The sequence below is a fragment of the Myripristis murdjan genome, chromosome 6 (genome assembly GCF_902150065.1).
Source record: "Myripristis murdjan chromosome 6, fMyrMur1.1, whole genome shotgun sequence".
Lineage (NCBI taxonomy): Eukaryota > Metazoa > Chordata > Actinopteri > Holocentriformes > Holocentridae > Myripristis > Myripristis murdjan.
The window spans coordinates 21828982-21852228 of record NC_043985.1 but is presented as its reverse complement, the minus strand read 5'-3'; the positions used below and the strand labels follow the sequence as shown (position 1 = coordinate 21852228).

Genomic DNA, 23247 nt, shown 5'->3' with positions numbered 1-23247 from the left:
ATTTTCCTGTTTTTGCCAGAGTTTGACTAAAGCACTATAATATTTTGTGGGGTTTACAGTGCTCTTTGTGGTTTAAATATGTCAACAAACAAACAAACAAACAAATAAATAAAATAGGTACTACATCACTAGGATAATCTTCTAAAAATCCTAAACATTCTTTAGTATATGTAAGCCAATAAATGGCCACAAAAATGTGAATGTATGAGAACATGAATGCTGTTTGCCTGGCTTGATTGATGTTCAGTATTGCTGAATATTGATTTGTAATGTAATTTTAAAGTGTAGCAATACCACAGATTTTTTATGCATGATACAGTATCAAAAATACATACGTGGAACTACGTGTAAAAGAAGTTATTAGATTATTCCCATCACAAATTAAAAGTGTATCTCTCTTTCTCTCTCTCTCTCTCTCTCTCTCTCTCTCTCTCTCTCACACACACACACACACACACACACACACACACACATGCTCACACACACTCCCTCTCTTGTAGCTGTGTGTGTGACAATCAGTAATAACACAAGAAGACTGACTGAGAAAAACAAACAAAATCTGCCCTCTCCTCATCTAAATTCAGTGGTGAGAAGCTATTTCCTGGTGAAAAGATGTTCTCCATGACTTTAGGAAGACTATTAGAAACATCAGAGTAACACTGAACATTTCTAAAGGAGCAAATACTCGTTTAAAACACATTTGTTATGTTTTGGAGAATATGGTATTTATACTCACAAATCCCCACAGAGCAATTCCTTGCTGCTGTTCAGGAGTGACTTGTGTGTTAACTTTTGATTTGTTCTTTTTTGTACTGCAGGTGGAGACGTTTTCCTGCCAGTGACCAAACACCTAACCTCGCAAAGATTAATTTCAGCAAATTAGACAAAGCTATGGTATCTAAACAAGGTCTGGATGGGATTTTATTTTCTGTTCCAGCCCTAATGTGGTAAGACAGATGTATTTTGACATTTACATCACATAAAAATCTTACCCATTGCAGATTTAAAACCAGGACTATAAAAATGTAACTGATGGTCTTTTCCTCCAAGTGGGGTAAGTCTTACCTTCAGGGCGGCAGACCTCTTCCGCAGCAGCTGTTCGATGTTCCTCGCTGCTCTGGCAACCAGCTCCTCTGCATCATTTGGCTCCACGCTGTACAGGTTTGGTTTTCCAGAAAAATCTACAAAGAGATGAGATATTTTTTATGGCCACAGAGAAAATTAGTGATTAAATAAATGATTGGTTGCAGATAAAAAAGTTTATTTCACATTACAGCCCATTGAAGGTCAGACGGAAGTTTGTTTAAAGAAGAATGATATCATTTATAATCATGTATACATACAAAGGCGAACTAAGACAGAACAAACAAGAGGAAATGTCCAACCTCCCTGATACACTGTTACTAGTATATTTTAGGTGTAACACACCTGAATTTAGAATATCGGTAACACTTTATAATAAGAGTACAACAATTAACGTTAGTTAACATTAGTTAATACCGTAATGGTTAATTAACTGTTAGTTAATGATTATTATGGTATTTACTAATGTTAATAATATCTACAATAACCCTTAAATAACATATAAATTAATACCTTAGCATGAACAGCATTAGTATATGATTCTTAGACACATTAGTTAACTGTTACTTAATGTTTATTGCCCGTTACTTAATGTTTATTATGGCATTAACTAACGTTAATTGTTGTCCTCTTATTGTAAAGTGTAAAGTGTGAATATCTTCTCTAATTTATTGTTTATGTATATGTATGTGATATTTGAGTGTTTCTACCTGCGTGAGACTCTTCCCAGCGCTGGCCGTGTCCGCCAGGTTGACCAGCTCCCTCTGCATCTGATCCACCCACTCTTTGATCCTATTGGACAAAAGAATGCAAACAACCAATCATAATATTCTGATCTTATCACTGCAGAAGGGAACACAAGGCGCCGCACAGCTCAATCGAACTGTCAATCATGTTATCTGACATATAGCGTCTAACAAGTTCAATCATGCCATCCTGTCATGCGGCGGCAAAACAAACAAAGTCAAATAAGATCACTCTGACAGGTCAAGCACAGCCTCAACCAATCAAGCCTGAATTACCGGGAACAAACACAATGTCATCCAATCACACACGTGTCACTGGGTTCGATCACAGTGTCAGCCAATAAGATTACTTTTTGAGAGTTCAAACATGAAGTCATCCAATGTGGTAAGTGTCACCAGGTGTGGCTGGCAGTGACAGTGATGTGAGTGGACAGGCCCGGTGTGGAGAGAGGTGGGAGGTGGCCAGGACAGACGTGCTCCTCTCCATATCAAAAAGCTCCCCAGCCAGCAGGTCAGCCATCACGTCCAGACACGTGATACCATTCCTGACACTTGACTGGATGACACCTTCATCTCATCTTCTTTCTCCAATCGTCTTGTCAGAGTGCAAAGAGCTACCAGCTTGCATGATAAAACAGCATAGTCTGTATTACTCTGTGCCACCTGAAGACATTGTCCACAGATGAAGGCGGGTGAGAGGAGAATGAGAATGATATAAGGCTAACGGCAGTAAGTGACACGGTGGCTTGTTAGAATAATTGGACCCATCTAGAGGCGCACCAGGTATGAGAGGCGTGCAGAAGCAAAATACTCTTGTGCATGCGGATGCATAAATTCACCTAAATGCGCATACATGCATTCACACATGCAAACACACACACACACACACACACACACACACACACACACACATGCACAGTGACATTAATATTGTATGAGATTGGTAGGGGTTTCGAGTGGGATACAGATGCTCTCATTGCCATGCATTCACACTCAGACAGACCCAGCCATGAGACTCCCTAGTGGCTAAGAGATATATTCCACTCACATACACACACACACACAGTGGAACAAACATAAACTGGCACACACACACACACACAGAGACACACACAACTACAAACTATTCCAAAAAATGTGTCATTTACGGCAGCTATGCACGTAGGCTCCAAACGTAATGAGTATAATTCAAGTTATGTGTGCGAGGCATCTACTCTGACTTTCAATGCGACTGAGGGAGGTGGGAAGATGCAAGCAAAGAGTGAGGTACAGAAGATCAAGAAGCCAGAACAGAAATGGGAAACAAGCATCAGGGGAGAAAAAAAATCTATAGCGGATGGGGTGAATTCAGAGTAAATACATAGTTGTAGAGAAAGAATGAGGCAATTTGCAAGAGAAGAAATAGCAGCACGGATTGCACAGTGTGAAATTGTTTAGGGAAAGTGAGGGTAGGTGGAAGTATTAGAGCAGGGTCAGACATAATTCGGAAGCTATCCCTTAATTCCCCTGGCCAGATGGCTAAGGGGTTGTGGACAACAGTGCTGACTGAGTTTTGGCAGAGTCTTATGGCAGTCTGAAAGAAAACTAACACAGAAGTCCATCTCTTTTACTGTACTGCCGCTGTGATTTAGAGCCATAAAAAGGTGTTGTTTCAGAAAATAACAGTAATTTCGTCTTTTTAGCTGACAGGGGTGCAGGTAGATCAGGGGTAGATGACAAGGGTGGCAACCATTTAAGCAGCATGAGTTTTGCTTTACAGTATGTATATCCTGTTTTATAACACTGGGAAATAAAACACTGAAATGGCTGCTACAAGAGTAGTGGTGGATAGATGCATTATGGTGAAATTTTATGTTGACTACCACTGCATATGATGTCTCCATAAAAAAGCTGAGTTGAGAAACAGCAACATAATAAATGTCCAAACAATCAGTTTATAGTGCCTGCTTTTTCCTGCCTTGTACCTTGTCCAAGAAATACTGCCAAGATAATATTGTTGGGGGACACAACTGGAATGACGCCACACCTCATCTCCTTTTGGTCTCTACTCCGCTTTTTGCTATCCATTTTCCTTTTTTCTCTTCCTCGCCTCTCCAGTCCCGTCTTATATCTCATCTCTTCTCCTCTCCTCTCTTCTGTCCTATCCTCTCATGTCCCAAGAGAGACAAACAGCAGACTAAATGCAAGGTATTTCAGCAGACCTTGAATGCCTAAGCTCTAAAACCCTGAAGCATTCACCAGTCGTGTGTGTGTGTGTGTGTGTGTGTGTGTGTGTGTGTGTGTGTGTGTGTGTGTGGTGTGTGGTGAGTGGGTGGGTGAGTGTGCACGCGCACACTCTCAGGAACTTCATATTCAGAGAAGCAGAGGTCTGTCTCTTCAGAGTTTAGCTTCTATGCAATCTAATGCACTGTAAATCTCTGTAACAAAAAGTCTCAGGCACTAAAAAACCAATAATGTGTGTGTGTGTGTGTGTGTGTGTGTACGTGTGCATGTGTGTGTGTGTGTGTGTGTGTGTGTGTGTGTGCATGTGTATTTGTGCTTGTGCTTGCATGTGCATGACAGACTTTGCACTACTTCTTTTTCCTAAATAAATCTCTCCAGAATATTTTGTCAAAGGCTAAATAACAGTGTCTGATCTGCAGAATAGCTCATCCCAATTCTTACTTGATACTGAATTCCTAGGATGCATTTGATTGTGTGTGCATGTATGTGTGTGTGTGTGTGTGTGTGTGTGTGTGTGTGTGTGTGTGTGTGTGTTTGTCAGTGTAACACAGTAATGAGCAGAGGCTATGATATGATCAGAGATGCTCTATAGTCCCTAGAGCAGATGTTACTCAACCTCCCATCTCTGCTCTCTGCTGATCATATTAACGGTTGTGTGTGTGTGTGTGTGGTGTGTGTGTGTGTGTGTGTGTGTGTGGTGTGTGTGTGTGTGGTGTGTGTGTGTGTGTGTGTGTGCGCGCGCGTGTGTGTGTGTGTGTGTGTGAAAGACAGAGAGGGAGAGAGAGAGAGAGAGAGAGAGAGAATAAGAGGAAGAAAAAAAAAAACATATTCATCCTGGTTGCATCTCTTTCTGTAGAACAAGGGTGCAGATGCTTGGTTCAGTAGCAGCCCACATTGTTTGTCATAAGCTTAATAGCAGTAGTGGTAGCCTGTTGGACACATGGGCTTGTGACCAGAAAGTCTCCACTTTGCCAGTTTGAATCACATAGAACATTTTGGTAGAACTGGAAAGATATTAGTCGTGAATGTGTGCAAACCTTCTGTGACTGTCTGATAACTGTATTGCATGCCATGCACTCCACAGTTGGTGCCCAGCCCACATGGGCTTGCAAAACACATTCATACATCATGTTGAAGTTTGGGCATGACAAACATATTCCAAAAAATCCTCAGATATCACACAAAGTAGGTTATCATTTTCCCCAGGCTTTGAAGCTGGCATCCCACATAAAAAAAAATGAAGCATATCTATAAGTCTTTCATAGTCATCTAACCCAGTGGTTTGGCAACCCCAGAGGGCTACAAGATAACTTAGGGGAATTGCAGGATGATTTATGAGATAGAATATAAAAAAAACATTTACACTGTACAAATTTATTATAATGTCTGTTTTTCAAATTCTCTCAGATTTTTGCTTTTTACTTGTGAAATAGTGAATAGTTTCCAGCCTCTAGATCTCCTCTGATAATAAAAAAGGAAGGAAAAAAGGAAAGGAAAATCATTCCTCAGTTTAACCGTTAACTTCTCTGAATATGCAGACTCTTACTGGAGGAGGTAAAAGAGGCATCCATCTTAAGTTTCACAAGCCAAAGTAGGTGATAATCACTGCTCTAACCAAAATAAATTTGCAGAAATGTAAGTGTTGGCTATAGAACACACTTCTCAACTCACTGCATACAGCAAAGGACCTTAAATAGAAAATGATGCAGCTACGCCCCAACGTTGTTTCTGTAGATACAGTCGTGTGGGAAAATGTGTTCTTAGTCAAACTGCCTGCTTAAATAAGCGTTAAACCATCAGATGTCTGGGTTCTTACGATTATTCATACGCATGAAGATAAATCTTTTCTTTACAGGTAACTTGCACATCATTAAATCATGCATTCTAAACCACATCTTGAGGTTCCAACCTAGTTTAATGGCTGGGCTTCATAAATGCCATGACATTAAGTGATGCCTGGCCTCAGCCTGTCACGGTTAATCCACCTGAAGCCAGATCACTTCATGCGAAAGAGACCTAAATATGTAGTCTTTTGCACACTCCACACACATAGAAATTACCACACAGAGTGCAGTGATGCTCATTATGTTATTGCTACCAGGCTATAGGTAATAATGTTAGGTTAGGTAATAATGGCTAGAATAACAGAGAGAAATGTTCAAACAGTGATAAAGTCATTTGTTGTTGAGCTGAGACAGCAAAATTTTTCTGCTCTGGTTGTTGAGCTGTGATTACTGTAGCCTCTGGTAGAGCGCTGGATAATTAAACACACACACACACACACACACACACACACACACACACACAGAAAAAACACGCACACACATGTAAACAGAAACACATACAGATACAAATGGCAACTGGGTCAGACACTGCCCTACATTGTTTTTCAAAGACAGGAAAAGCAAAAGAGAGTAAGAGAGAGTGAGAGAGAGAGAGAGAGAGAGAGAGAGAGAGAGAGAGAGAGAGAGAGAGACAGCAACAGAGAGAAAGACAGAAAGGGTGAGAGAGCTATAGAAAGAGAGACAGAGAGAGAGAGAGAGATGTTGTGATACCATCACTTTAGAGCCAGAGAGAGTAATGAGTTGACCTACAGAGTGTCTCTCAGTGGACGGTGATGTTGAACTACAGTCTAATTACACATCATTACAGAGGCAAAGACAGAAGCAATCTGGATCCTGACAGCTTAGTGCAATGTGGCATCAAAGCACCAACAGTAATGCACCAAAACAACCCGCTGTGTGCTGCACACACTCTGTAGACTACACAGTAACACCCAAGTGGCCAGCTCAGTCCTTCCTCAGTCTGGCCCAGTTACTAAAGCAGATATGTGCCTTGATATGCAGTGGAAAGTATTTGGTCCAAGCTCTGACCAACTCAACTTTATCAGCCTTAAAGTAACAATCACCCTTTGCAGTTCAGGTTGGTATACTGGAAAGCTATGGTGCAAGGATATTTATGGTCCAACTGCTCAATTTTCTGAACCTTTTCTGACTGCAACCAGCATAAGCCCATGATTACAAACTGAAAAGATTTTTCTAATGACGTGAGATCTCACTTTTGATAAAGCATGGGATTGTGGATAACTGATTTCATTCAGTTTGAGTGGTTCCTCAATATAGATTCAGTAATATTAATGTTAATGTATAAGCGATTGCCATTGTCAAAAGACCAGACATGTTGTCTAGCTCAAGCTATGCAAAGCTCACGCCACTGTTCCACTGTTCAACCTCCATATGAAAATAAATCTCCTCTATACAGTGGAGGAAATAATTATTTGATCCCTTGCCGATTTTGTAAGTTTGCCTACTGACAAAGAAATGAACACTCTATAATTTTAACAGTAGGTTTATTCTAACAGTGAGAGATAGAATACCAAAAAGAAAATCCAAAAAATCACTTAATATAAAAGACATAAACTGATTTGCATTTCATTGAGTGAAATAAGTATTTGATCCCCTAGCAAAACATGATGTAGTACTTGGTGGCAAAACCCTTGTTGGCAAGTGAAGAGGTCAGACATTTTTTGTAGTTGATCACCAGGTATACACACACATCAGGAAGAATTTTGGTCCTCTCCTCTTTGCAGATCATCTCCAAATCCTTAAGGTTTCGAGGCTGTCATGTGGCAACTTGAAGCTTCAGCTCCCTCCACAGATTTTCTATGGGATTAAGGTCTGGAGACTGGCGAGGCCACTCCATGACCTTAATGTGCTTCTTCTTGAGCCACTCCTTTGTTGCCTTGGCCGTATGTTTTGGGTCATTGTCGTGCTGGAAGACCCATCCACAACCCATTTTCAGTGTCCTGGCGGAGGGAAGGAGGTTGTCACTCAGGATTTTGCGGTACATGGCCCTGTCCATCCTCCTGTCGATGCGGTGAAGTCCCCTTGGCAGAGAAACACCCCCAAAGCATAATGTTTCCATCTCCATGCTTGATGGTGGGGATGGTGTTCTTGGGGTCATAATCAGCATTTCTCTTCCTCCAAACACGGCGAGTTGAGTTGATGCTAAAGAGCTCAATTGTGGTCTCATCTGACCACAGCACCTTCTCCCAAGCATTCTCTGAATCATTCAGGTGTTCATTGGCAAACTTCAGACGGGCCTGTACATGTGCCTTCTTGAGCAGGGGGACCTTGCGGGCACTGCAGGATTTTAATCCATTACAGCATAGTGTGTTACCAATGATTTTCTTGGTGACCATGGTCCAAGCTGCCTTGAGATCATTAAGAAGCTCCTCCCGTGCAGTTGTAGGCTGATTTCTCACCTTTCTCATGATTATTGATACCCCACAAGGTGAGATCTTGCGTGGAGCCCCAGACCGAGGTCAACTGATGGTCATTTTGTGTTTCTTCCATTTTCGAATAATTGCACCAGCAGTTGTCTCCTTCTCACCCAGCTTCTTGCTTATGGTCTTGTAGCACTTTCCGGCCTTGTGCAGGTCTATAATCTTGTCCCTGACATCCTTAGACAGCTCTTTGGTCTTGCCCATGATGGAGAGGTTGGAGTCTGATTGATTGATTCTGTGAACAGCTGTCTTATATACAGGTGACAAGTTGAGACAGGTGTCTTTTATGCAGGTAACAAGTTGAGATTAGTATCTATTATTAGTTGAGTATCTAATAGGTCTGTGGGAGCCAGAATTCTTAATGGTTGCTAGGGGATCAAATACTTATTTCACTCAGTGAAATGCAAATCAGTTTATATCTTTATATAATGTGATTTTCTGGATTTTCTTTTTGATATTCTATCTCTCACTGTTGGAATAAACCTACCAGTAAAATTATAATAGTGTTCATTTCTTTGTAAATAGGCAAACTTACAAAATCGGCAAGGGATCAAATAATTATTTCCTCCACTGTATATCTTCTCTTTCCTACCACCAGACATATCTTACCCTCTTGTATGACCAATAACTGGAAGAATAGGCCAAGGGCTCCAACTACTTCAACCCCAGCAGACCCCGAAATAGCAGAATCTGCAAAGTCAGGACCCGTCCTGCTTGACCACTGGCATGCCAGTTGGAGAAGCTGTTGCAATGGCAGCTGAACAGAGGTGATGGCAATATTTTCTCTGCTTGTGGCATCAGAGAAGAGAAGAACAGGACATCAGGCAGGAAGTCAAGGTCAAGGAAGAAGAGGACCCAGTGGGAGAGGAACCTGAACTGGGGAAATATGGTTGTTTTCTTGAGTAAGAAAGATATGATGTAATGTTATGCACAATGTAATCACATTAAGCTATACATTAAAAGAGGGGTGATACTTAACAATTATTACACAGCATAACCACAAGCTACAAGTCATGTTTAATAATCTTTTGTCTGATAGTCATAAAGTGGTGATTGTAGCTTTCATTGTGCCTCACTTATAATGAGGATAATAGGTTAAGTGATTGATAGTGTCAGTGAAAAATTCAGCAAGTGAAAAAAACGAGTGACTAATGTACCAGTGAGTTAGAAGAGTCTGTGAGAATTGAGAAACAGTCCTTCAACATTCTGGACCCTTCCACTTGTGATCTTAACATGAACTCATTTTGTTCTAAGGATGGCCGTGTCAGCCAGCTGGTCGACTGGTCCCTCCATCCGTCCGCATGTCCGTTCAACACTTTACTCAAGGACAACCTACAGTTTCTTGAAATCTATTGTTGGATAGCCATGACATTTGGTGAGCGTATTCATACTCACCTTCGAGAATTAACCCTGTCAATTTTGGTGGTCTCACAGCCTTTCCTTTAGTGCCACCTTTAAGCCAAAATGTGAACTTTATGCGCAAGATATCTTGAAATGTGATGATTGGCTATGATATTTGGTAAGAGTATTCATTGGTAAGTGTATTTTGATGACCCTGTTACCCTTCCTGTATACCTTTATTATTATGTGCAACATGCAATGACTTGGGTAAGGATAACCAAATATACAGTATGTATTTTTTCCCCTGTTTTTATTGAGCTGTTTGGCAACCTTTATGGGATAATAGGGCTTGTGACACACTTCATTGGAGACTCATTAACCTACAAAAATTCTTTCTGATATAGTGATTGAGCAGATTTTTTGCTTTAGATCCTTTTTGGTCTGATAAAGGGTTGATGATTAGATGTGGAAACCTCTCTCTCTATTTCTCTCCCTTTCTTCAAGTTAAGATTTGTAGCCTCATAGTTTTACATTTTTTTCCTGTTATTATTATCGAAACAGTTGATTTATTGCTTAAGCAGATAATACAGATACTACCCTGCATTTTTACCCCCGCTGGGGGACTAGCTCCACAGCAGGGGATTTGTGCCTCTCCTTGGAGATGTAAAATAGACCTATTATGTGTTACTGAGTCAGCTTCATAGATGAATGGTTCTAATTGGTGGTTCTAGACTTTCAAAACAGCATTCCCTTGGCAGTAAAAGTATACTTACTGCTTAAACTTATTTCTAGCAACCACAACAACTGTTACATTCGGGAAGAGCTGATGTTAGCTGACGCAAATTCAGTCTGTACTTTTCAAAAGTCCATTTATGGTGCTGATAGTGCGGTAAGAAGCTTCAGGATAGAAAACAGTTAGCTGCTGGACAAATACCAACTCTACCATCCTCTTCTACTACCAAAAGAGTTGGTAAGCCGGATCTATCCACCACCACAGCCTGACAGCTGGTCTGGGGGTCCTGCACACGTTTCCATGTAACACCATCTCATTGAAGGAATGCATTTCTTGGACAAGCATGTTTAAAAACTAACACAATATAATCAAAACACTTAATGCAGTGGTTACAGACAACAAACCAATTCAGCAGCTTTGAATTTTACTAAACACCACCGATGAAAAACTATTCAAAGTGAATCAAACTGGGATTACTGCAAGGACACAGACATTTTGAGTGGGACTTTCTCTGCGTTGCATCCAATTATAGTGTGCCCCCCGAGTAATTATTGGAACAACAGAGCTACTTAGGTTCATAAGGCAGAATGAAAGCATCTGATTGCAAACATTTTCTAATATTAATACCTGCTTTTATATAATCATTTTTTTCTGCAGTTTGTTATTTTACTTTCAAAATGTAATTATAGGTAACTGATTATCTACTTAAAATCATAAGCATAATCTGTATTATAATCTGAGGGATCAGTGGAATCCAGTATAATGTACTTAATGAATTCCATGATGTATCTAGTCAATTTCCTTTGTCTTTGCTGAACTATAGATACTGCTGTATGTCCCTTGTCTAGCTGTAGGTGTCATTGTATTTAGCTGTTAAAGCAAATGCTTCAGCACTACATGGCAACACCGGATCCTTGTGTTTCAACTCCTATTGCATTATTCTACTTACTCAACCAAATATTAGAAGAGCAGTTGTGACTTTGATAAACAGAGCGAGTTTCTGCAGTACAAATGGGGTCTGCCTATTGGTCTGAAGACCCATTATTCCAAAACCCCAATTGTCCGAAAAATACCCCATTGGTTCGAAAGCCCATCAGTCCGATGGCCTGTTATCCCCAAAACAAATGTCCATTATTCTGAAACCCAGGCAGTCTGAAAAATGTCCACTCCCTAAATTTAGGGAGATGTTTCCTCAGGTTAAGGGGGTAAATAGGGGTGGATGCATTTTTGAGCAAAGATGTAAAACTCGGCATAACAGCAGCAGTCACTGAACTCCAACACTCCACAGTGTGTATTTTCGGAGCAATGAGTGTTTGTTTTCAGGATAACAGGCCGTCGGAATAATGGGCTTTCGGACCAATGGAATGGCACTGTTCAAAGTCGGACTCCCAGTGGAAATTAATTAGATTCTGTTTATGTATAAGATCAAAATCATGTTGATCATTTCCAACATAAATCAAAATGATTTCAGTGATCAAACACATTGCCGTCCAATTGAAGAGACTGCCTACCTAGTTCAAATTCCTGCCCTGTCTCCAGGTTTTCTCGGTACAGTATAACACTGGCCACTTCAGCTAGTTGCAAACATCACTATCAGGATCGAAACATTATAGCCTCTGAAATCCATTAACGTTCATTAACTTGTGTATGTGTGTGTGTGTGTGTTGTTTCTTCAGAGCCATGGTTGTGAATTTACAAGACACTGAAAACTTTCAGTTTGAGTAAAAGCAAGTATTATTTAAATAAATAAAAGATGTGACTTTTTTATAATGTGATAACATTCAGGTAAGTTGCTGGGCAACAGAATACTGGTTAAGAGAGTATTTGTGCGGTAATGCTGCAGTATTGCTCTGAATTAGAGGGATGTGTTCAGGTAGATAATACAAAAACCCTGTGCGGTTTATCTGCAGGATTCCAACAGGACCTTGTGTGGAGTCTCCTATATATGCCAAATATACAAGACCTGATAACTCTGAACACCTAATAACTAATGATAATTTTTCTGTAATGGCAGAAAAGTCAAGGGGAGCTGTGGCTTGTTTGTAATTTAAGCACCACACATTATTTTAATGTTTTTAACTGAGGGAACAAAAAGTGCCTATAGGAATAATACAGACACACTGTAGGAATATTACAGTAATATCACTGGGAATTAAAAAAAAAAAACGCCATTAGGAATGAAGATACAAACTAATTACTCACTACAGACACACTATAATAAGACACACTTTAAATTAAATCCCGTACAAATCCTTGCTGAAAAGGGAACAGCTTTTGTTAGGAACATTCGTTTTACTGGGCCAGCTGATTGATTTGTATTCATTATTATTATTATTATTATTATTTTATTTTATTTTATTTTATTTTATTTTATTTTATTTTATTGTCCCCCCTTTTGCTACGCTTCAAGGATATAAATGCAAGCCAAGCTGCTGTAACTCTTCTCAACAAGTTCATAGAAGAGCTGTCACAGCGGTCCGTGGCCACAGTCATCGGTCTACCGGCGAGTAACAGCTGATTAGGGTAACTAAATTTAATCACCGTCTCGAGGAAAAGCACGCCCGGGGTACAGTTAAGTATCATATGCCGTCAAACAAATGTATCCACAAGATGAGCATCTGTGATTTGACCATCTCGGAGATGACCAGCCCTCCCTACTCACTCACACCCAAGCGCGCACGTAGCCCCCTATACAGCCATACACACAATACATGGCGCATAAGCGATCACTTGTCTCCAAACAGCGGGCACTTGTACAGAGGAGTCTGCAAACCGGAACATATGTTGGAAATAGGATTAGGCTACGGGCTACTTACATGAGCTGTGTCGGAAACTGCGATGCCCAAGACCCGTCCTGCCATAACAGGACCAGAACCACCAAGGCTCGTACCCTGCAGGTATCCATTGTCAAAGGGGGGAGATTCCCCGACGCGCGTCAACACCAAATGCGCTCAGCACTGCTCCTTCTCGCCACCGTTGAATGAGAGCGGTGTGCCGAGGCAGCGTGAGTAGCGGTGTGTCGCTCTCTGAGAGATTAACCAACCCTGACACCTCTAATCTGATCAACCGGCCATCCAGCGCTCTAACAGGTAGGCTACTGGGGCTGGATATTTCAGGCCGTCTCTCTCTCTCTCTCTCTCTCTCTCTCTCTCTCTCTCTCTCTCTCTCTCTCTCTCTCTTTCTCTCTATCCACCTCTACTTCTCTCGTGCTCCCCTCCCTCCCCCTCCTTTCTCTCTTGCCCTCGAAAAAAAAAAAAAAAAAAAAAAAAACACTACTATTCCTAGAGGCTTCTCATGTGTCTGCGATAGTAAAGGTGAGTTTATAGTGACCGGTATCACACTGGCTAATTCAGGGTATTTATACCTCCAGTGCAATACTAAGGTTTATGTAATATTCCTCAGGGAAAAGGTATTTTGCTGTAATGTGTGTGCAGAGTTAAAAATTTGATATTTCTTTCTGGGTGTTATTTTGTGTTTGGAACCACAAAGTGTTTCTAAACCTCTGCTTTATACAAAAAAAGAAAGAAAGAAAGAAAGAAAGAAAGAAAGAAAGAAAGAAAGAAAGAAAAACGTAACAGACACACTCATTCACTGAATACAGATGCACACTCGGTTCAACCTACACTATGACCCTATAGAGTCAGGGGAAATTTTTCCTGGCTTTGATGGCACAGTCTTTGTCAGTCTCTATCTGTCGTCCTGGAAGGGTGAGTGACAGCAGGCAGAGAAACTATTCCACACAGGAACCGGTGCCACGGTGATAGACCTATTGATTTCACACTTTCAATGGAAAACGCACAGTCTTTTGAGAAAGGGAAAAGTGACAGAGACTCAGTTAAAATGCAGTCTCTCTCAGTGCCATCAATCATACATATTTTACAAGATTATATATTTTGCCACCTGCCACGGATGGTATAGTGAAGAGTATTTTCTGCAACAGAGGAGGTAAACAAATACGGCATGGCTCATGTCATCATTTGAGTCTGAACAGTTCAATTGAATAACAGGGTAATCAGAGCATAAACCTACTCTGTGTGTGTGTGTGTGTGTGTGTGTGTGTGTGTGTGTTGTGTGCATGTGTGTGTGTGTGTGTGTGTGTGAGAGAGAGAGAGAGAGAGAGAGAGAGAGAGAGAGAGAGAGAGAGAGAGAGAGAGATTTTAGGCCTGGAGGGAGGGCAGGGCAGCACAAGCGGGATGCTTGGGGATTTGGTTATCAATCGTTGCCTGGCAACCACACACCATCTCTCCTGTCCTCTGCCCCTCCCCTCCTCTCTTTTTCCCCCACTCTCTTTGTTTCTCTCATCCCCACCTCTCGCCCTGCTCTGACTGTTGCTTTCTCCCCCGTGGTTTCTGCTCTGTTCTCACCCCTTGACTTCCTGTCACATCACTCTCTTTACCTTCTCTCTCACACATACTTCTTACACTCATTCTCTCCAGCGAGGTGACAGATGCACCTTAGTGATATGAGGAGGAAAAGAAAATGAAACATGAGGACTAGAATGAGGAATATAATGGCCGAGTATAGAGTGTTGGGGGGAAAAATGGAGAGATGAAGGACTTCTCAGCAGATAATAGCATCCAAAACTTTCTTATTTAACAGGAGCATCTCACACTGACGTCTAGACATTAAGAGGTGTCAGACTAATGTTCATGCTGCTACACTCCAACAACTCTTTGCCTCACACGGTGAAAGTAATGCAGAATGAGAGCAGAAAAAAAAAAAAAGTAATTACATCTGTCAAAGATAGACATACAGTGTAACTCTAATGCCTACTTGACAGCATCAGTATATTCTATCAAGTCCGTACAGTTCCACACTACCACCACTATTGCTAATGGCAGGAAGATTAATTTAATTTAATTTGTGGTAAACCATAATTTTTGCAACAATTCCTCCATACATTTGATATAAAATTAATTAGCGTGGAATATCATGTCTTACAACATACAACCATAGAACATGGGATTTCCTAAATAGCATACAAGATATTTATTTTAATGTAATACGCCCCAAATCATCTGCCCAGAAAATCCCATTTTTAAAGCAGACTATCAGTGATATTTAACCCAGACAACGAAGCCACCCGCACTCATGGATATGAATGGCAACCATCTCTAATGTAATAATGTATGCAAATGCCTGTGCTGTATGCTGCAGTTGTAAACCTTGAGATTATTTGGTAGAAGATACTGCCATCTGGAGGTGATACAATGAAATCACAATAATTAGCTGCCTCCATGTAATGATGGTGAAAAGTCATGTCAGTGAAGCAAATTTAAATTTTTCTCTATTTGCCATATTTTCTTCATTTTTTTTCTGTTTGTTATATTCTTTTGTCTCTTTTGTTTCAATTTCCCAGTTCCCTGACATGCTAGATAAAATAGTTAAATCTTCTGTCCTATTTTTTCTTAATTATTAATACTTGATATTACAAATGCATATACACACACACAAGGGCCAGAAGTTTGTGAAGTCCATTGCCCCTGGATTAGCCCAAAAAGTTAATCACTTCCTCGCTGGCCTCTGACCAACCTTCCCAAGTTTTGTGCAAATCTGTCCAGTACTTTCTGAGTCATCCTGCTGACGGCCAAAAAGGAGCGATCATATAACCCCCTGTCAGAGATTTCACCTCCCTGGCAGAGGTAATTACAGAAAGGTTAAAAAGGGGGGGAAAGCTCACTGCCGAAAGGCAACATTACCTGTAACCTGGCACAGCCATACTTTAATTTAGTTTCTGTCACGTCACAAAAACAAGGGCATAGGTTTGGATTTAGCATTGGTAGGGACATTTTTAGCCATTTGTCAGAATACGCACAGTTGTATGCTTGTGTGTGTGTGTGTGTGTGTGTGTGTGTGTACATGCTCACACTCATTTTCTCTCTGTCATACACACACACATGCACATGTGAACATACACACATGAAGAGCTTGATTCTGCAAATGTTCACTTTATTCAGTATATATCTGCTTACATAGCTTGCCCAAAATATGGATATTTGAAAGTCTCTGTACTTCAGTGCATTTTGGCTCAGGCTGGTTTGGCTCATTCCCCGTGTCCCTGTCACTTCAGATTAACTTATCCTCTCTTGCCTCCTGGTCAATCTCACACTCACTGCCTCATGGATATGAATCACAGCAACAGGATAGAGACTATTTAAACAACAAGTTATGCCGCCCAATATTCTAAATATATTGCATTCCTACCTCTGTGTACTTCAAAGAAGAGTAAAATACTTGATCACTAAAACAGTGTCAGATCTCAGCTGAGACTCTATAGCTCCAGCCACTTTCTCTCCTGTCTGCTGTCCTGATAGATTTGGTGTGTCCTGCAGGTGATACAATGAGTTGATGTGTGATGGAGACAAAGTACAGTACAGCACAAGTAAGTAAGCCTCCCTAAATCAAACCAAGAAATGAATTTGCACTCTTCCAAAGTATTTTAACAGTAGCTTCCATAGTGCATTCATGACAGAGCCACAGCACGGCTCAAACATTAGCCTGTTTTTCTCATAAACTTCCACTATTATTTTTTTATTTCCAATAACTCATGATCTCACAGCCAGAGAGTTCACCTGAGACTCTGCAGCTCCACCTGCCTGTGTATTTTCTGTGCTGGTCCAGCTGCTGCATCCGGGACTTTCCTAATTCCTGATTTCATCCACCCATGTCCTCTTTTTGGGTGGCATTTTTAAAACCATGATTTTTAAGCAATCAGCACAAGTTAGCAAACATCTTACACTTAAAACTTAAAAATGAAATTCACTGATGTGAGCTCTATCCAGTGAAGACAAGACAACGAGGCTTTTCTTTAATGCCGTGATGTTTGAATCATTTAATACTAATATTTTAACCGTTAATACAAACTGTTTTATTCAAATACCCTGCTGCCAGCTTCACCTTGCAGAACAAAAGTTGCTGCCTGTGCTGCCTCTAGCCGACAGCTGTGTAGTGCAGGCTGAAGGTTGCCAGGTACTCATGTCAGGTAGCCTATCCCTCATGTCTCACTTTCTCTCTCCATCTTTCTTTAAAAATAGCTTACTTTTTGCACAACACACAAAAACCTGGCAACACTGTAAATAAGCATAGACTTTATGCCAGCTAGTTATAACCCTATGTGGAGTTAAAGATTCAGCAGTACCATGACTCATACTCAAATCTACCCTAATGTACAGAAAGCCCAGAGCCCCCTCACCTCCTCCACACCAACTTGCCCTTTCCCTAACAAACAAACTAAATAGGCCACACACAGAGGGAGACATGGTTTTCCACCCTGCTGCTTACCTCAGATAAATTACCCTACATTTTTCATTTTGTTTTTGAGTTAGTAAGATAAATTAAGATTTTAGCTATGATAGAATTACGTATTGTTCCCACACCTTGTGTATTCTCTTGGAAGAAAAAGGGAGAAGAAAATGTTTACGTGGTAAAGGCTGCTCAATATGCAGGCCTAAATGCTGAAATAGACAACACTCACTGTTGTCATGGTTTTGTTACTGTTGCTGCACTGTCTACATATTGTCTTTTAGGAAATTAATGCTTACACATAGTTGCATTTGAAATGCAATCTTATGTGATTATACAGCCACACCTTATAGGCTATACAGGTGTGTTTTGCAGGCGCTGTGCCCTTTTTAAGCCACAGCTGACTGTGTAGTTGATATCAGTTGATATGTCGTGGTTCAGTCAGGTTCACAGACAGGTGGTGGGAACAGATGGCAATCTTGAAACTGTAGTATTACCTAGTTTTCACTTGTTTTTACGGACCACAAACCACTCTGTGCAAAAGTCGCCAACTGGCAAGCAAGCTGCACTACAATAACATCACCATTTGACAATTATTTTGGATGCTGCGCTATAATAGGAGCTGAATTTATGGGAAACCTTCTGCCATGAATTTAAGGTGGGTCCTGAACTAAGTTGCACTTGTTTGTGAAAAGGCTGTTAAGTCACTTTGTAAAGATTAAAATATGCATATAACTTGTTTGCTGTGCATTCCTCAAAAAATACAGAACAAAACCAAGCTGACTCCGGCATGTGGAATATAAGCTCTTCTTAATATTTATTCTTTAGACTCAGGGGAAACAGCCGATTTTTACAGCACAATTTGCATATCTCAACACATCCTGTGTACAACCACAAAACCATAACATTAGATTCTTTGTTTTTACACTGAGTGAAAAACAAGACAATTTTACAAGCATATTTCTATACAGTCAGCATACAGATAAATCTATACATATTCTGTCTCTTTTTAAACATAATCTGGAAGCAAAATATACTGACAAACCATCAACAAAACATGCAACATCCAAAACAGAAAGTCTCAGACAACTATTGAAGTTGAATAGATTTTTTTCCCTTTGTGTTGTTTCAGCCATTTACTCGACATGGTTGCACAGATAGTCATTGGTTGACGGCACACATTTTGATTACACTGTCAACTCCCCTTATACAACTATAGACACGCATTGCTGTACAATTATAGTGGTATGTCTTTTGTGTGTTTTTTCTTTTTCTTTTTTTTTTTTTTTGACACTCACATGCTCAAACCTCGGACAATATAAACATTCAATCTTTGTAGAAAATAAACACTATGTACACAGATCAAATGACTCGAGTCACATTCACACCCTCAGAACAACAACAAATGGATTGTTTTCACGATTACAAGCAACATCTGGTCCGAACAAACAGTAGTTAGCATGACGGGAGTCTAATGACACACGAGGGGTTAAACAGTCATGAATGAGCTTTGAAAGAAGAATGTCTTATTTACCGTATTTTGTACACAGACTGTTCAGTAGACTATGAGCATGGCATAGGAAGGGTGATTTCTCCTCAGACTGTGCATTGTGTTTAGGAACCCCAAGTGCTTTGCTTGTTTGTTTGTTTGTTTGTTTGTTTTTTTTCTTTTGTCACATAGATAAAAAATGCACACTACAGTATTTTCTGCCACTACATACACCATGATTCAACTAATTTCAACATAGAAACACAAGCACGTGAATCTGCATGTCATGACACTTGAAACGAGACAGAAAAATAAACAATGTAACACTAAAGTACACGAGCTCCATGTACATGTTAACATCAATATATTTTAAAATCAGTAAAAAAATTAATATATTTCATATTTTCCTTCAATGATGTACAAATTAAAATTATTTTTCTATAAGATACACATTTTTCCGACCGTATGCTCACAGATATATTTAATTAAGACAAAAAAATGCATTCAAACACATATATGTTGCATAGAATTACCTCAAAGGAACCAACAAGTTTGTAAAAAAAAAAAAAAAAAAAAAAAAAAAAAAAAGTCAAGGTTGGCACAACAAAATAATTTTCTATAACATCATCCATGTCTCTTCCTATATATGTTCTCTTTTTTCTCTTTTTTTTTTTACTTTGCTATAACAGTCAAGTGACATCTTGACTCAAGGTCTGTGTTTGTTGTTTCCTCTATTACCTCCATTTTATTAGAAAAAAAAAAAAAAATACAAAAAAAAAAAAAAATTGCATCAGCCCTGTGATATACCTAAATACGTTAACAGCAGATCTGAGGGTCACCTGATAGTGTTGGTCTCATATTGTAGATATGGTGGCAAAAAACACATTAATAGATGAATAAAGGGGTATCCCACTCTACACTAGTACTGGGCCATAGCCCCGTGAGCACTGACATGTTCCTCTGCCCTCAGTTGAAGAATATGACTGAACCCCAGTGGGCTCGAGCGCTTTGGTCACAGGCAGTGAAAGAGGCTGGTTCACTGGGTTGCAACTGGATTCACTGACGCAGAACAGCTTTAGTGAGCTTACAGCGCTCACACCAGAATCCCATCAATTGACCGACAAGATCAGTTGCCATTTGAGTACTTATTTTGTGTTCTTTTTTCCTTCATTTTTTTTTTTTTTTTTTTTAAATTCTTGTTGAGATATAACACAGACCAGGGGTGACAATGTGAACACACGGAAAAACAAAGTGCCGTCACACTGAGGTAAAGACAGCTGAACATCTACCTGTGGTTTTGACACAACTGGTGTGAATTACATACCCATCCCAAACCAGAATAGCAGCGTAATTACATGATAGGCTACACAGAAGGAAATACTAACATACTATCAACAACTACATCTGTCTAAAAGTAAAATGGTCTACAAACAACACAAATGTGATTAATTCTTGTCATCCTCTACGATTGGCTTGTAACATTCAGCACAGCATGTGCTTTAGGCTGATGAGAATCTGCTTTAGAGCACAAAATACCATTCATTTTATTGTAATTCCAACCTGCTTCATGTCGTAGCATACCAATAAGACAGGCATTTTTCTCACAAGGAACCTGACCTTTAAAATTTAAATCTATCGAAGCTCCACAGAACATTTAGTGGTGTAACACTGTGTGATCAGAGGACCAAAGAAGCTACTTGTCATGAATATCCTTGCACTCCTTTAGGTCCACATTCACATAACAGCTAAAAAGACTGCATAACACCCTAGACAAGAGTAGCCTACTGGATTGTCAGTGCACCATCCACAGCTTCAACCTGAAAGAGAATATATGTCTATACTTCATGATATATAATCTATCAGACAGTGACTGATAAAGAGGACAGCTCTTACATATAGTATTTAGATATACTCTACATCTGAAATCTCTGTATCTTATATAAATATCACACTGTAAAGTGTGACTCTCTGATATGATGTATAATCTGCCTGTGATATCTACAATCTGAGCACTGTACATTTTATCTTCATTTTATAGCCAAAATCAACTTTCTGGCTCTTTTCTACAATCCAATACGCCGTCTTTATTTTTTACTTGAAACTCAAGGAGTATTATACAAAATACATGACGCAATCCTTCAGCATTGAAAACTTGAGATCCACTGATGGACAAATCCACATACATCACGATTATCATGTGGGAATTGCAACAATGATTCTCATATGAAGAAAACACAATGTCGAACAGTGTTGATTTAATAGGTTCATAATTCTGTATCCTACGTTCTGAGTTGTGTTAGCTCAGTGGCACAGCACCAAAAAAAAAAAAAAAAAAGTCATATGTGGATCGTAAACGGGGAACCATGGTGACATCACTGCTCTCAAAGCCATATTGCTGCTGAGTCCTTTTTACTGCCTGCTGTGGTGTTTGCACGCCAAGGGCAAAGTCCACAGCCAGAGAATTGTAGACGTGGGCCGGGGGTGAACGTGTGCGCTGGCAGTGTCAGACTGATCAAGATACAGTTGGCATGATACTTGAATCTAATTCCCTTTTTCTGAACATATAAACTGAGGAAGTAAATTACATGGATACCTGTTCACATCCTGTTTATTTCCCCTTCTCCTTCTCCTTCTCATCTTCATCTTTTTTTGTAATTTCTCTGAACAAGAACAGTCTGGCTTCACCTTTTTTTTTTTTTTTAATCGATGCCTGTTGGCCACATCTGATGTGGTGCTCAGGGGTTGGTCTGAGTGGAACTGACCAGCAGCTTGTGCCAGCTCACCACTCTCTTCCTCATGTCCACCTTATCCAGCCAGATATAAGCCTCCCCTATCAGAGTCTTCTTCATGAACTTTCCTCCATTGGACACCAGGAACAGCTGGATGCACAGGGACAGAGAAGCAGATTGTCATGTATTACTAATTCTGTTATGACTGTCACTTTGAGTGTCCAGGCTTTACCAGGTCATGGACTCATGCCATCTGAGAAACTGGACAGATGAAGCAAATAAACATCTCATCCCCCACGAATGATGCAGACAGCCCCCGAACCAGCTGGTAACAAGATACATCGTCCCTCCAAGTTTTCTCAAAATCAGGTCAATGGGGTATGGAGGATCAAATCTGATCAATCTGGTCAATCAATTATTCAGTAACTTAAAGCACAGAAAACAGGGGAAATAAATGAATGAATAATCTAAAACCTGAGAGGTGAAAATGTTATATCTACAAATACAAATTAAATCCACTTATATGTCACTTATGCATTTAGTGACACCGTTTGATTTATTTTGTTGTGAGCATAATAAGGGAGCTGGCTCGTGTCATATTGTAACTTTAAAGAATAATAACGAAAATAGCACTCTCTAAAAAGGTTCACCCACTTATGACCACTTTCAGAGGATTGTGTGAGGCATAATCCAAGAGGCAGGCAATTTCCCAGACTGCTCCATAAGCCAGCAGACAGCTCTCATTGTAGAAGCTCACTTGACTAAATGCTCAGCCGTAAAAAAATGGGACATGGTTTTTTTCCGCTTTGTTTACCAGTCATGACAAATTCCTAGCTTTCATTTGCCGTTACTGAGCCATCACTCCTGCCCTTACTAGTGAGCTGGCTAGCTATTTTGTTTTGTTAACAATGTAAACACTGTGAGAGCGCGACAAAAGCAATAGATTTAAGCACTCAAATACTTCAACCAATCATGAGTCAGGGACCATACAACCCACAAGGGGTTTGATTAACATACCTTTCAGTATGTGCTGAAAATATGCAAATGTTTAACATGAATGAATGAATGAATGAATGAATAAATCAATAAATCAATAAATATTGACATATTAATTATTTATCTTTTTTATCTTATTTATTTCAGTCTCTTTTTTATTTATGTCCCTGTTTCTCTGTACATCCAGTGGATTTTTTTTTTTTTTTTTTTTTTAATGTAATGATAGGAAATGTTGACCTTTGATTGAAGTGTAACTGTCAGGCCCATTGGTGAAAAACATAGAACTAAAATTTATGATCCTTCCAAGTTTTGTCAAAATCAGGCCAGTAGTGTCTTAGATGTCATGTTTGAGTGAAGAATTTTGACCTGGAATTTTGAAT

General features: G+C 39.9%; 2 protein-coding genes across 2 annotated transcripts in view; both read right to left on the bottom strand.

The window, feature by feature from the left end:
* LOC115360248 (voltage-dependent calcium channel subunit alpha-2/delta-1) overlaps nt 1-13441 on the bottom strand; it is a 74819-nt gene extending 61378 nt beyond the window's left edge. Inside the window, 4 exon segments of the mRNA XM_030053007.1 lie at nt 1066-1163; nt 1166-1181; nt 1794-1875; nt 13228-13441. Of these exon segments, the coding sequence (XP_029908867.1) occupies nt 1066-1163; nt 1166-1181; nt 1794-1875; nt 13228-13316 (285 nt within the window). The 5' untranslated portion in view covers nt 13317-13441.
* Nucleotides 13442-18943: 5502 nt separating this feature from the next.
* Nucleotides 18944-23247, bottom strand: part of pclob (piccolo presynaptic cytomatrix protein b) — a 65843-nt gene continuing 61539 nt past the window's right edge. The window contains exon 30 of the mRNA XM_030053554.1: nt 18944-22021. Within this exon, the coding sequence (XP_029909414.1) occupies nt 21878-22021 (144 nt within the window). The 3' untranslated portion in view covers nt 18944-21877. The remainder of the gene's footprint in view (nt 22022-23247) is intronic.